Below are 15,954 nucleotides of genomic sequence, written 5' to 3'. Positions count from 1 at the left end.
ATTTTACATCTTTTTTGGACTTATTTTTATCACTATTTTGGATTGACTTCACGGATTATTCTTTGTCACCATATTTTGATAGACCTTTTTTTCTACCTTCATTTTGATGTTTTTTAAATGTCTCTTTGAAATGTTTTTTGCAAAGCTTTTTTAATAGAACTTTTGAATCTGCTGGATTTGCACTATTCATTTATACCACGTTTTTGGACAACACTTAAATTTGGACAGTTTATTTTTTGGATACACATGTGAAAATCTATTTATATCTCTTAACTTTGAGAAGGGATTTTTGGACACTACTTAACCTTTTTTTATATATCTCTTAACTTTGAGAAGGGATTATTGGACATTATTTACTTTTTATTGTTTTTTATTATTTTTTATTGTTTATTATTATTTTCAGATTTATGCCAACACAACTATATATGAGACGAATTTTATGAGACATTATACATACAGCTAAAAAGCAAAACATGCGTGTTTTTATAGATATTTATGTGTTTATGTGTTTTTACACATTATTTCTTGCCGTTCTGTTAAAATATATTTTAAACGACACCCTTGTTTTATATGTTTAATATGTATTAAATGCTTTTATGTATCAACTGTGCCACTCTTAGATCTTATATCTAGATATCAAAACCTACACATCTATACAGCACAACTACCATAATTGTAGCTGAGCTATAGCGCTATACAATTTCTCAGACAGAATACCATATTTTCACACCTATACCGCACCAGACCTCGCCAAGATTTGGCGCTCCTTTCTAAACCACGTTTTGACAGGAGTTCTAGCTTCACATATGTTACTCTTGTTTAACAAACTAAGGGACAACCCTGCACTATCTGGGGCACTTCTTGAAGCGCACATCACAGTGTTAGCCAAACCGGGTAAACCGGCCACATGCCCAGGAAATTTTAGACCTATCTCTTTGATTAATACTGACATGAAGATATTGGCCAAGATTTTAGCAAATAGACTAAATAAATTGTTACCCAGCTTGATCTCCAGTGATCAGGTGGGGTTTGTGCCCAGGAGGGAGGCGAGGGACAACATCACCAAAGTCATATAATTAATGAATCATGCAAAAGTGACAGGGGTTCCAATGGTCCTGTTCTTGACCAATGCGGAAGCCTTCGATAGGGTTGGTTGGCCTTTTCTGCAGCGGGCAATGTGCGAGATGGGGATACCAAAATCCTTTTTAAATATGTCAATAGCCCTTTATTCAGCCCCAAATGCGAGAGTACGGGTCAATGGTTTGTTATCAGACACGTTCCACATTAGTAATGGGACGAGGCAGGGCTGCCCACTCTCACCCTTGTTATTCGCCATATCCATCGAAGTATTGGCCCAAAAAAATAGGTTGAACATGAAAATTAAAGGAATAGTGGTTGGAGATACTGAATTCAAACAAGCATTGTATGCGGATGATGTCCTTTTCACTCTAACGGAGGTGAAAACCTCTATACCTGAATTGCTAAAAGAACTAAAATCTTATGGAGAAGTCTCCAACTTCCTCCTTAATTTAAATAAATGAATATTAATACTCAGATTCATTATATACAAAAGCTAAAAGAGGAATACCATATTCAAATAGATCAACACAAACTCAAATATCTGGGGATATTTTTAACATCTTCCTTGCAAGATCTTTTTAAACATAATCATACCCCTCTAAAAAATGAAATTATTAGAGATCTATCTATCTGGAAGAACAAACTTTTGTCGTGGCTAGGTAGGATAGGAGTAATTAAAATGAATGTTCTTCCGAGGATTCTATATGTCCTTCAAGCGCTACCAATTCCCATGCAGTAAGGTTATCTTAACCAGTTATAAACCATAATTGAATGATATATTTGGGCAAACATAAAACCCAGAGTCCCGAGGAAGACTATGTACATGACAAGAGACAGGGGAGGTCTGGGAGTACCAAATTTGTTGGCATATAGAAGTGCCATTTTTCTTCAACATATAATCGAATGGTCCCACAATAACACTAATAAGGCATGGATACATCTAGATAGGCAAATCTTTATGGTGAACAACATAGGCACATTAGCATGGACATCCCCATCACATAGACCAAAAAGCCTACATAGGTATGTAATTACAGCAGAAACGCTAGCTAAATGGGATAGGATCTTAGCAACCAGTACGCAAATATCTTCCAGATACTCTCCCCTCACTCCTATAATTGAGAATACGGATCTCCCATACTGTACAATGGGCTCCCGTATTAAACAACCCTACAGTCTAAAAACAGGCTCTATGCAATTCCTCACGGAAAATAACATCATTAAAACACAGACTCAGTTGGCTGAAGTTCACAGAGAGATTTTCTTTTTGTGGCTTAGCTATAACCAGCTACTCCATTACATCTCACACCAAAAACACAAGAAAAATCTAGGATGGGAACTTACGCACTTTGAAAAACTCTGTACCCTATCAGTTGCCCCGGGACACCTCATCGTACACCTTAGCATGGAATAGAGAGCTACCTCAAGAGATCGATTTTTATTCTTGGTCAAAAGCCTTTACACTCACAAAGCATTCCTCAGTCTCTGCTACCATACAAGAAATTCACATAAAACTTATGAGCAGTTGGTACCTCACACCATCTAAGTTCCATAAAATATTTCCCTCTCTGAGCAACACTTGCTGGAGGGGATGTGGCGAGGAGGGATCCCTTATCCATATTTGGTGGTCCTGCCCAAGATTACATACCTATTGGACAGGAATCTTTTCTTTCATTTCAGATTTGCTAGATACACATATACCAAATACCCCAGAAAGTATATTGTTTTGCTCGCTACCCAAAATAGAAGACCCAGCTAAGCTGGTACTTCTCCTAATAATGCTGACAGGAGCTAAAAAACTCATACCTAAGAGATGTAAGCTACAATGTGTACCTTCTGTAGTGGATTGGAAACAACAAGTCTCTGTACTTATTACACTAGAAAGATATCATTATCTCAAAATTGATAAACTGAACACTCACGAAATGATCTTGGCAATTTGGAACAGAACTATTTAAAGCACCCTCTTACCCCCTTTTTTTCCCTCTCCTCCCCTTCCCTTCCCCTCCCCTCCTTCTTTTAAATCACTTCTTTGTCTGTCTTCATGGATTGCATTTACTCCAACAGTTGATATTCTCATGCTAGCTGTTGTAACCTATGACATTTAATCAAGTTCTGATTGTTCGTGATATTTCTTATGTTTTTTTTTATTTTTTATTTTATTTTATTGTTCTATATATTTGACATTATATTTACAATACTCATATAGACTGTTAAATACTAGTTCTCAACAAGTTATCCCCATTATTACCATTTCAGATTTCCTATTTTGTTGTGAGATCCAAAAGAGGTCTTTCCCATTGGGGTATAGAAAGAGCAATCAGTTAACATAGCCCACATGTCCTGCTTCTGCTTTCAAACAATATTCCTAAGAGTAGGATTATCCTACCTTTACTTATAACTTAATTGACAGTTTACCAGATCCTCATTTTGCATTTCTCAAGTTTATTGTATAGTGTTATAGATATTATGAACTGCTGGATATGTGGGAATACAGCAAAAGTACATGGTGTTATTATTCCATCAGTATTTTACAGTTTATTTTCATGTACCTACTTTTTGTTTACAATGTTGATTTCATATTTTCTGTAAAACATCAAACTTGTCAATAAAATAAAAAAAATAAAAAATAAATACACAGTGAGGATAACCAAAAACAGGATTAAGATCAAACAGCAATTAGTAATTATTGAATCACTATACAATAAATCTGACATGCTGAGCTGTGCACATACACAAAATGATTAAATTCTATACAACACTATACAATAAGTCTGACACCCTGAGCAGTGCACATACAAAAAATGATTACCATACAACACTATACAATAACTGACACACTGAGCTGTGCACACACGTAGCCTATCCTTAATCGAGTTAACTAAAGCACACTCTAAATAATTTTTAAGCAGTATATACTTGGTAACAAAGCCATGCAAAATTAATTAATGACAGCACAGTTTTAAATGGATATAAAGCAGTAATTTATTCATAAATACTTGCATATTTATTTTTAATGCTGATCTTTGCAATGCTTTTCTTAATTGCTGCTATATAATAAACATATATAAAAATGACTTTAAAGTCCCTTTAAATGGCCACTTTTACATCTTTGAAGACAAGTCAATAGGCTTCTCTGTTTAATATTTAGATGCTCATTAATACTAACTGTAAGCGTGGATTTAATAGTTCCAAAAGGAATATAAATCAGAGGATTCTTTTAGAGTAGCATTTTCTGTAAAATAAATTATTTGTTAACTGGCAATATAAGGTTCCTGCTTATTTCAACTATTTTTATAATGAGCTATGCAGTGAAAATACTGCAGTAGATTTAATATATTAATATCTACAGTTGTCAAGGTAACAAGCCAGCATGTGATGTGCAGCAAATGTTCAGATGCTCTCCGAAATAAAATGTAAACTGTATTCTCTACTGGGTATTTGATGTTGTAGTTTGACATCGTATTTCAGTAGACCGTTGAAGAACACTGGAACTTTGATTTTTAAATCAATTAAAACATATTTTTTTCTGAAAAAGACTCAAGAAGTATGTAAGTTGTTTTTATGCAACTAGCAAGTGCCCTTTATTGCTAGCAATATGAATGTGTTGCAAAAATGTTTACTGACAGGTATTCCCTTGTAAAATCTTGCAGTATTTTTGTTCTTTGTTTCATTACTGTAGCCAAAAAAAAAAGTTAAATAATTACAATCAAAGGTGGTTTTATAAGATATATGTCTGCTAATAATACCTTCTATATGTTGTACATTATTTCTCTCAAACATACATTCATTTATGTTATATATCATATTATTGATATATATTGATTATTATATATATATATTTAACTTAGCCATTGCCATGCACTCACTCCTACTTCTTAATTTAGCACAGGTGCATCCTTATTTTGCATCAATACAAAAGTCAATTATTGAAGGGCTTTATAGAAAAGATTATTTTTATTTATAATCTATTAAAAATAGTCAAAAGTTGATGTCACGCTGCTATGCCGAGAGCTCGGGGGTAAAACTGCAGTTCATGATGGAATAGCAAAAATAATGATGTCTTAAGAAGGGCTTATGCTTAAGCAGAAAAATCAACGTTTGACTCTCTTTTTTTTAATGGATTATAAATAAAAATAATAATATATATAAAGAGCCTGAGAGTGCCCTTCAATAACTGACTTATATATCTATAGGGTACTTTGTATTGGGTGCTCTGTTGCAAAATGAACTTGGCAAGATTATTTTTTTTTTCACTATTTAGTGATGTCCAACTGGAAGCCAGTGGGCCAAATACAGTCCTTTCCACTAGTCTTTGTGGCCCCTGGGGTAAAACAGAACTTAGAATGTTTGCCATCGTTTTTGTGGCACAGGAGCAAGTGTAACTAAAAGGTGGTCACAACTCTTGGATGAGGACGTAGTGGACAACAGGTACCCTGCAACCATGACTAATTCTGGAAATGCGCAACTGGACATTTTTTAGGAAATAAATAATTATTTTAGTGTTTCATACCCATAAATGTATTTGTGGCCGCACCTCTCATGTGTTAGGAAGTTGACCAGTAGTGCTTTAGTTTAGAAAAAAATCTAAATGTTTGAAGGACAAATAAACATGGGCTTAAATAAAAATATAACAAAAAGTGGTGGAGCATTAACTGTGTTTTTAGTGGAATTTAAATATATACTTCTCCTAATGTCTATTTGACCCATTACATTTTCTTGACTTTTTAGTAGAGGTTTTGGTTGAAATGAGGTATATATTTAAAATACCGGTCTCTTTCTACCCTTAAAACAAGAAATATATGCAGCATATTTTGAAATTGTGATTAATCAATATGCAGTAATAAAAAATACATATTTGTAAAGGGAAGCATTACAGGAAATGTTAATATAAATAATTAATTTCTTACTCTATTTCGATGTAATGCAAATGGTAATTGCCTGTTGTCATTTTTATCTAAAGGAATGATTTATCACTACTGACTAATGGGATGTTTCTATCTACAGGTGTGACAACGGTGCTTACCATGACAACTTTAAGTATCAGTGCCCGAAATTCTCTTCCAAAAGTTGCTTATGCAACAGCTATGGACTGGTTCATTGCAGTGTGCTATGCATTTGTCTTCTCTGCGTTGATTGAGTTTGCAACTGTAAACTATTTTACAAAAAGAGGTTATGCATGGGATGGAAAAAGTGTAGTTCCAGAAAAGGTAAGCATACTTTAAAGTTCGAGAGCTCTTTGTGACTTTTAAATGTCTAATTCATACATTTTTTTTTACAGATTATTAACAAACAAACAAACAAACAAACAAAAAACAAAAACACAGGCCATAGTATTTATTCTCATCTATATAGAAATAATATTTTTTGTGAAAGAAAAAAGGTGGTCCAAAGGAACACTGTGAATATTATATCTCTTTTGGGCGGACTTGTTTATTAGAAATATCATATATATTTAACCCCTTAATGATGCATGTCGTACAGGGTACGTCGCACACAACCTGGTCTTTAAAGACCAGCGACGTACCCTGTACGACATCAGGGTTTAAAGCGTCTGGAAGCGAACCTGATCGCTTCCAGCCACTTTCAAGGTATTGCTGTGATGCCTCGACATTGACACTCTGTGGCCCTCTCTGCACCGGTAGCGATGGGCCCGATCGTTGGTGGGTGGAAGCAGCTGCAGGGAGGCGGGTGGGCGGCCCATCGCTACCCGGCATCCGGTTCCTGAATGTGCAATGTGCACGCCGGGTGCCAGGAGCATGCGGGGGCCTGCATGGAGCGCGCGCGATCGCGTAACAGCCACTGCCACCAATGAATTAATGAATGGGAGAGAGGGAGAGGGAGGGGGGGGGAAATAATTTTCAAAAGGATCTGGGAGGGGGAGAGGGAGGAGGGTATTAGGGGGGGCAGCTACACTACAGCAAAAATGTAATTATATACAAAAAAACAAAAAAATAAACATTTTTTTGGAGGCAAATTGGGTACTGGCAGACAGCTGCCAGTACCCAAGATGGCAGCAAATAGGATGTGGGCAAGCATTATAGAGCTGTTTGGGGGGGATCAGAGAGGTTAGGGGCTAAGGGGGGGGGTCCATCACAGCTAAACAGATATTTTTTTAATAAAAAAAAATCATTAAAAAAAAAAAAAAAGCCTTTTATTTTAGTACTGGCAGAGTTTCTGTCAGTACTTAAGATGGCGGGGACAATTGTGGGGTGGGGGAGGGAAGAGAGATGTTTGGGAGGGATCAGGGGGTGGGATCTCTCAGGTGGGAGGCTGATCTCTAGACTAAAGCTAAAATTAACCCTGCAAGCTCCCTACAAGCTATCTAATTAACCCCTGCACTGCTGGGCATAATACACGTGTGATGCGCAGCAGCATTTTGCAGCCTTCTAATTACCAAAAAGCAACACAAAAGCCATAAATGTCTGCTATTTCTGAACAAAGGGGATCCCAGAGAAGCATTTACAACAATTTATGCCATAATTGCACAAGTTGTTTGTAAATAATTTCAGTGAGAAACCTAAAATTGTAAAAAAAATTACATTTTTTTTTATTTGATCGCATTTGGCGGTGACATGGTGGCATGAAATATACCAAGATGGGCCTAGATCAATACTTGGGGTTGTCTACTACACTAAACTAAAGCTAAAATTAATACTAGAAGCTCCCTACATGCTCCCTAATTAACCCCTTCACTGCTGGGCATAATACATGTGTGGTGCGCAGTAGCATTTAGCGGCCTTCTAATTATCAAAAAGCAATGCCAAAGCCATATATGTCTGCTATTTATGAACAAAGGGGATCCCAGAGAAGCGTTTACAACCATTTATGCCATAATTGCACAAGTTGTTTGCAAATAATTTCAGTGAGAAATCTAAAGTTTGTGAAAAAAATTATGAAAAAGTGAATTTTTTCTTTATTTGATCTCATTTGGCGGTGAAATGGTGGCATGAAATATACCAAAATTGGCCTAGATCATTACTTTGGGATGTCTTCTAAAAAAAATATATACATGTCAAGGGATATTCAGGGATTCCTGACTGATATCAGGGTCCCAATGTAACTAGCGCTAATTTTGAAAAAAGTGGTTTGGAAATAGCAAAGTGCTACTTGTACTTATTGCACTATAACTTGCGAAAAACGCGAAGAACATGTAAATATTGGGTATTTCTAAACTCAGGACAAAATTTAGAAACTATTTAGCATGGGTGTCTTTTGGTGGTTGTAGATGTGTAACAGATTTTGGGGGTCAAAGTTAGAAAAAGTGTGTTTTTTTCCATTTTTTCCTCATATTTTATAAAAAATTTTTATAGTAAATTATAAGATATGATGAAAATAATGGTATCTTTAGAAAGTCCATTTAATGGCGAGAAAAACGGTATATAATATGTGTGGGTACAGTAAATGAGTAAGAGGAAAATTACAGCTAAACACAAACACCGCAGAAATGTAAAAATAGCCCTGGTCCATATGTAAATATGTCCCTGGGGATAGTCTCCCTAAGGGTGATGGGGGAAACCAAACGTGGACTCCTTGCCCAATGTGCTTAGAGGGAGATGGCTGCACCTCACTGACGAGGCCCAAAGGAGGCCGAAACGATCGTCCGGGGTTGTCATGTTCCTTGTTCAGAGGAGAATTGCCTGGTATTTCGGGGCTGGACTGACCTTGTTGGCGGGATCAGATTGATATACTACAGGAAAGTTTTCCCCTGTGAAAAGCACAATTGGGCAGAAAGAAGCTACTACCAGGTGGCAACCGGGCCATAGAACAAGCTATTGATGCTGCTGTTCGTTCCTGGCAGACTGCTTCTCATTCTGTTTTGCATATGTAAATATGACCCTGGGGATAGTCTCCCTAAGGGTGATGGGGGAAACCAGACGTGGACTCCTTGCCCAATGTGCTTAGAGGGAGATGGCTGCACCTCACTGACGAGGCCCAAAGGAGGCCGAAACGATCGTCTGGGGTTGTCATGTTCCTTGTTCAGAGGAGAATTGCCTGGTATTTCGGGGCTGGACTGACCATGTTGGCGGGATCAGACTGATATACTACAGGAAAGTTTTCCCCTGTGAAAAGCACAATTGGGCAGAAAGAAGCTACTACCAGGTGGCAACCGGGCCATAGAACAAGCTATTGATGCTGCTTTTTGTTCCTGGCAGACTGCTTCTCATTCTGTTTTGCATATGTAAATATGACCCTGGGGATAGTCTCCCTAAGGGTGATGGGGGAAACCAGACGTGGACTCCTTGCCCAATGTGCTTAGAGGGAGATGGCTGCACCTCACTGACGAGGCCCAAAGGAGGCCGAAACGATCGTCTGGGGTTGTCATGTTCCTTGTTCAGAGGAGAATTGCCTGGTATTTTCTGGCCTGGACTGACCATGTTGGCGGGATCAGACTGATATACTACAGGAAAGTTTTCCCCTGTGAAAAGCACAATTGGGCAGAAAGAAGCTACTACCAGGTGGCAACCGGGCCATAGAACAAGCTATTGATGCTGCTGTTCGTTCCTGGCAGACTGCTTCTCATTCTGTTTTGCATAAATTATAAGATATGATGAAAATAATGGTATCTTTAGAAAGTCCATTTAATGGCGAGAAAAACGGTATATAATATGTGTGGGTACAGTAAATGAGTAAGAGGAAAATTACAGCTTAACACAAACACTGCAGAAATGTAAAAATAGCCCTGGTCCTTAAGGGAAAGAAATTGAAAAATGGCCTTGTACTTAAGGGGTTAAAGAGTCATGCATCCAAAAGTGTGCTGCAGCATAATATAGTATAAACATATACAAAAAAAAACTATTAGCAAATAGGTGCAAAATGACTAATGTTGCAAGCACAAAAAAGCTTAAAAACACTGCCGACAAATAGTTTAGTTAGAGCTGGAGTGCTAGTTCAATATTTGTTAAAGGGACATGCCACCCACATTTTTTCTTTTATGTTTTAGAAAGAAAATGCAATTTTAAACATCTTTCTAATTTACTTATATTATCTAATTTGTTTTATTCTCTTGATATTCTTTGCTGAAAAGCATATCTAGATATGCTCAGTAGCTGCTGCACATAGAAGCCTCGTGTGATTGGCTCACCATGTGCATTGCTTTTTCTTCAACTAAAGATATCTAACAAATGAAGCAAAATAAATAATGGAAGTACATTGTAATGTTGTTTAAATTTCTATTCTCTATCTGAATCATGAAAGAAAGATTTTGGGTTTAGTGGCCCTTTAAGGTTATGAGCTGAAAATAATTAAATTGTATCAAGCTTACTGGGTAATAATATATAAAGTGCAGGTTTGGATTACTAATGGTAAAATATCAATTAGAAATATCAATTAGAAATAGAGACCGTAGTCTTAAATAATAACCATTACTGAGCGGGAATGCACGGCTATTGAATTAACCCTTAAGCTAATATTTTACATCCCATAACCCATTTTTGGACAAACATGAATATATTATTTGTTCCATTTTCCCTAATAGTCAAATAAATTGTTTGTTTACAATTACTACAAAACGCAAGCTTCAGTTATTAATATATATATATATATATATATATATATATATATATATATATATATATATACACTGCTCAAAAAAATAAAGGGAACACTTAAACAACACAATGTATCTCCAAGTCAATCACACTTCTGTGAAATCAAACTGTCCACTTAGGAAGCAACACTGAGTGACAATCAATTTCACATGCTGTTGTGCAAATGGGATAGACAACAGGTGGAAATTATAGGCAATTAGCAAGACACCCCCAATAAAGGAGTGGTTCTGCAGGTGGTGACCACAGACCACTTCTCAGTTCCTATGCTTTCTGGCTGATGTTATGGTCACTTTTGAATGCTGGTGGTGCTTGCACTCTAGTGGTAGCATGAGACGGAGTCTACAACCCACACAAGTGGCTCAGGTAGTGCAGCTCATCCAGGATGGCACATCAGTGCGAGCTGTGGCAAGAAGGATTGCTGTGTCTGTCAGCGTAGTGTCCAGAGCATGGAGGCGCTACCAGGAGACAGGCCAGTACATCAGAAGACGTGGAGGAGGCCGTAGGAGGGCAACAACCCAGCAGCAGGACCGCTACCTCCGCCTTTGTGCAAGGAGGAACAGGAGGAGCACTGCCAGAGCCCTGCAAAATGACCTCCAGCAGGCCACAAATGTGCATGTGTCTGCTCAAACGGTCAGAAACAGACTCCATGAGGGTGGTATGAGGACCCAACATCAACAGGTGGGGGTTGTGCTTACAGTCCAACATCGTGCAGGACGTTTGACATTTGCCAGAGAACACCAAGATTGGCAAATTCGCCACTGGCGCCCTGTGCTCTTCACAGATGAAAGCAGGGGCACACTGAGCACATTTGACAGACGTGACAGTCTGGAGACGCCGTGGAGAACGTTCTGCTGCCTGCAACATCCTCCAGCATGGCCAGTTTGGCAGTGGGTCAGTAATAGTGTGGGGTGGCATTTCTTTGAGGGGCCGAACAGCCCTCCATGTGCTCGCCAGAGGTAGCCTGACTGCCATTAGGTATCAAGATGAGATCCTCAGACCCCTTGTGAGACCATATGCTGGTGCGGTTGGCCCTGGGTTCCTCCTAATGCAAGACAATGCTAGACCTCATGTGGCTGGAGTGTGTCAGCAGTTCCTGCAAGACGAAGGCATTGATGCTATGGACTGGCCCTCCCGTTCCCCAGACCTGAATCCAATTGAGCACATCTGGGACATCATGTCTCGCTCCATCCACCAACTTCACTTTGCACCACAGACTGTCCAGGAGTTGGTGGATGCTTTAGTCCAGGTCTGGGAGGAGATCCCTCAGGAGACCATCCGCCACCTCATCAGGAGCATGCACAGGCGTTGTAGGGAGGTCATACAGGCACGTGGAGGCCACACACACTATTGAGCCTCATTTTGACTTGTTTTAAGGACATTACATCAAAGTTGGATCTGCCTGTAGTGTGTTTTTCCACTTTAATTTTGAGTGTGACTCCAAATCCAGACCTCCATGGGTTGAAAATTTTGATTTCCATTTTTTAATTTTTGTGTGATTTTGTTGTCAGCACATTCAACTATGTAAAGAACAAAGTATTTAATTAGAATATTTTATTCATTCAGATCTAGGATGTGTTATTTTAGTGTTCCCTTTATTTTTTTGAGCAGTGTATATATATATATATATATATATATATACACACACACACATATGTGTATACACACACACAAATATGTGGACCTCCCTTTTAAATATTCAGTTCTGGGTTTCCAGCCTTACCCACTGTTAACAGGTGCATGACATCTCCATAGAGAATATGGTGTGGTAGCCAAGCGCTAAGACAATCCCTTGAAGCTGAATACAAATAAAAGGGTCTAACCAACCCCCAAGGGAAAGAACTAGTAGTGAAGTGTTATGTACAGCGCCAATACAGGCTAAGGGATAAATATAAACACTAAAAAATGAGATGTATACCTGCTAAGGCTAAAAAGGATTTAATACAAATGGAATAGTGTTTTGTTACAAATAATGGATAAAAATAATGGATAAAAACAATGGTAAGGTGGAAGAGTCTCTATAAAAACTCACAATGCGTGAATGACAATTGGATCCAGGGTATTTGGATGAGAAAACTGAAATGATAATATTGTAAAATCCACGTGTGAGTGCGAATAAACAAATAAGCAAATATCAAAGTGTTTATGCAACATAAATGTGCAACATAAATGTGCATAAATGTGCAGAGTGTTTTTACAGCATAAGTAGTGAGCAGCCAAATGTGAAGCCAAATGTGATAATAAAAGTATGAACGTATGAACACTGTATGTAAACTAATAATCAAAAATTCACAAAAAATGATGATAATGCACAAAAAATGATACACAAAAAATAATAATTTGAACAGTCCTGATGACACTGCAGTGCAAAAAAGAATAAAAAAGGAACAAAAAATGAACAAAAATAAATCACCGGTGAGTAGGTACCAATGAGTGACAAAATGTGAAAAATTGGATGAGGTGACACAAGGCAAAAATGGAAAAAAATATGTGAAAAAAATAGGTCAAAAAATTATAAAAGTGATGTTCAACAAATGTTAATAAAGATTTTTTTGATCTTTATTAACATTTGTTGAACATCACTTTTATAATTTTTTGACCTATTTTTTTCACATATTTTTTTCCAATTTTTTTCAATAGTGTGTGTGGCCTCCACGTGCCTGTATGTTTTCTCATCCAAATACCCTGGATCCAATTGTCATTCACGCATTGTGAGTTTTTATAGAGACTCTTCCACCTTACCATTGTTTTTATCCATTATTTTTATCCATTATTTGTAACAAAACACTATTCCATTTGTATTAAATCCTTTTTAGCCTTAGCAGGTATACATCTCATTTTTTAGTGTTTATATTTATCCCTTAGCCTGTATTGGCGCTGTACATAACACTTCACTACATGACATCTCCATAGACAAACACTGGCAGGGCAATGGGTCTTACTGAAGAACTCAGTGATATTAAATGTTGTGCTGAAATAAGATACAACCTATGCCACAGAGCTGTGCCGGCAAGTGCTGAAGGGCATGAGCTTAAAAATTGCCTATTATCTGTTGCATTACTTACTACAGAGTTCCAAACTACCTCTGAATGGAACTGTGCACTGTCAGCTTCATGGAATGAGTTTCCATGGGCAAGCAGCTGTGCACAAGTCTCACAACAACATTCACAATGCTGGTCTTGGGGTTTGGGCTAGACTCCTTAGTTTCAGTGAATAGTTGTCCTAATGCTACAGGATATAAAGACATTTTGGTGCTTCCAACTTTTGTGGCAACCATTTAGGGAAGGTCCTTTTCTGTTCTAGCATAACTGTGCACAAAGCAAGGTCCATGGTTTGACAAATTTGGTGTGGAGGTATTCAAGTGGCCTGCACAGAACCGTGACCTTAACTCCACTGAACACCTTTGGAATTAATTGAAACCTGATTGCAATCCAGAGTTTCTTGTCCAACATTAGTGTCTGCCTTCAAAAATGCTCTTTTGGCTGAATGGTCACAAATTCCAAAAGACACACACCAAAATCTTACAGAAAGCCTTCCCAGAATAGTGACATCAGTTATAGCCGCAAATTGGGAGCTAACTCTATAATTATGCCCATGGTTTTGAAATGAAATGTCCAAAATGTCATATAGGTGTTATGGCCAAGTGTCCACACACTAATTTGGCCATATAGTATATATGTTTATGTGTGTGTAACTTTAAGCACCCCATGGGGGCTTGTTTACTTTCCTCTCTGGATGCCTGTAGCCTGCATCAGGTTTTTATTTTTCAAGTTCGTACATTGAATTAGAAGCCCCAAAGCCACCTTATAGGTGGAAGAACATTCTGCTTTTTATAGTGTTGGAAGTACACATTCTTACCACTCACTGACAAGTTCATTTTTGACAAGTACATATAACCCTATCTATGTGTAGGAATTCACATATTATACATGTTATTATACATAGTGTTAAAAACAAATGATAAAACAGTAACAAATAAATGAAAGCATTTTAAATATTCTCTTATTTTTCTACCTCATTTTTGTGAGAAAAAAAACAACCCTTTCTAAATACTGGGTCAGTCTTATAAAAGGGGTGGATTTATTAAATGACAGATTTATACATGACTGGTGAGAGAAGCGTCTAACATGCACGGCTATATTCTAATCTACCTTTACTAAAATTATCCAACATATACAAATTTGGATTATATGACTAAATAAGAGATTTAAGCTTTCTGGCATGCTTTGTATTAGGGTCTTCTTGTGCACTATTCAGCACAGAGGGAGTCTGTACACTCTCTCCAATAATCTCAGACCCTGTTACTTGTGGATTTTTTAATCTATCCTAGTACATTGTAGAATTTGTTTTATTTTATTTTTACTGTCCAGCTCTGTTGTGCTATTTACAGGAAACAATGGCAGTAGATTGGATATACATTCTTCCAATGTATTTGTTGTTGCTATTGTAGCATTTCTTTTTTATTTAGGATGTTCAACCACATTCTCTTTCTGATTAGATTCACAATCGTGACAAACACCACACCTTTCTTCCTTTGCATAATCACTGTTTACACATCAAAGGACTATATTACAAGTGGCACGATAACTGTTGCGCAAGTGAAAAGGGGTTTATCACAACTCTTTGGGTGCTTTGGAAGCAGCGTGTGTATTACAGTTTGAAAGTAATCACATTTGCTTGAGCACAATTTAATTTAACGCACATTAGTATAGAGCAGCTTCAGAACTCTGGTTAACTGAGTCAAAAAAGTTGCACAAAACACATCAAAATTAAATTTAAAAGTTACGCTCATATTAAACTATCTAATAAAAATTGTTATAAACAAATTATTGCATAAAAAGTTAAGTTAGAAAAAAGGCAGGCAAAGAGAGGCAAAGAGCTTTAACATAAAGATACATACACATGCATGTCTAAATATGTATACATTATATATATATATACTGTATATGTATATATATCATGTCAAATAGCCAGTGGCCCAGCACTCCAACCTCTGTGGTGTAATGATAACCTGGGTGCAATCCTCAAAAGTCATGTATAGATAATTGCAGAAAAGGAGGGCACTCACAGGAATTATTAATTCCAACAATTAATGATGTTTATTTTCAAAACATCAAATGTTCATAGTCAACGTTTCACATCTTTCTTTGAGCCTTCTTCAAAACAGGTTTTTATCTTAATACGGCTTGTAAGCCGTTCTCCCTGAGGAAAAATTAACAATTATTAATTATTATTAATTTTTCCTCAGGGAGAACGGCTTACAAGCTGAAACATTGACTATGACTATTCATGTATAACATTTGATGTTTTGAAAAAAGACATTATC

At 37.2% G+C, this 15,954-nt stretch overlaps 1 protein-coding gene across 1 annotated transcript in view; it reads left to right on the top strand.

Moving 5' to 3' along the window:
* Positions 1-15,954, top strand: part of GABRA1 (gamma-aminobutyric acid type A receptor subunit alpha1) — a 324,076-nt gene that overhangs the window by 232,135 nt on the left and 75,987 nt on the right. Inside the window, exon 9 of the mRNA XM_053718584.1 lies at positions 6,088-6,290. Within this exon, the coding sequence (XP_053574559.1) occupies positions 6,088-6,290 (203 nt within the window). The remainder of the gene's footprint in view (positions 1-6,087; positions 6,291-15,954) is intronic.

The sequence above is a fragment of the Bombina bombina genome, chromosome 6, assembly GCF_027579735.1.
Source record: "Bombina bombina isolate aBomBom1 chromosome 6, aBomBom1.pri, whole genome shotgun sequence".
Taxonomy (NCBI): Eukaryota; Metazoa; Chordata; class Amphibia; order Anura; family Bombinatoridae; genus Bombina; species Bombina bombina.
This window is presented reverse-complemented; position numbering and strand designations above follow the sequence as displayed.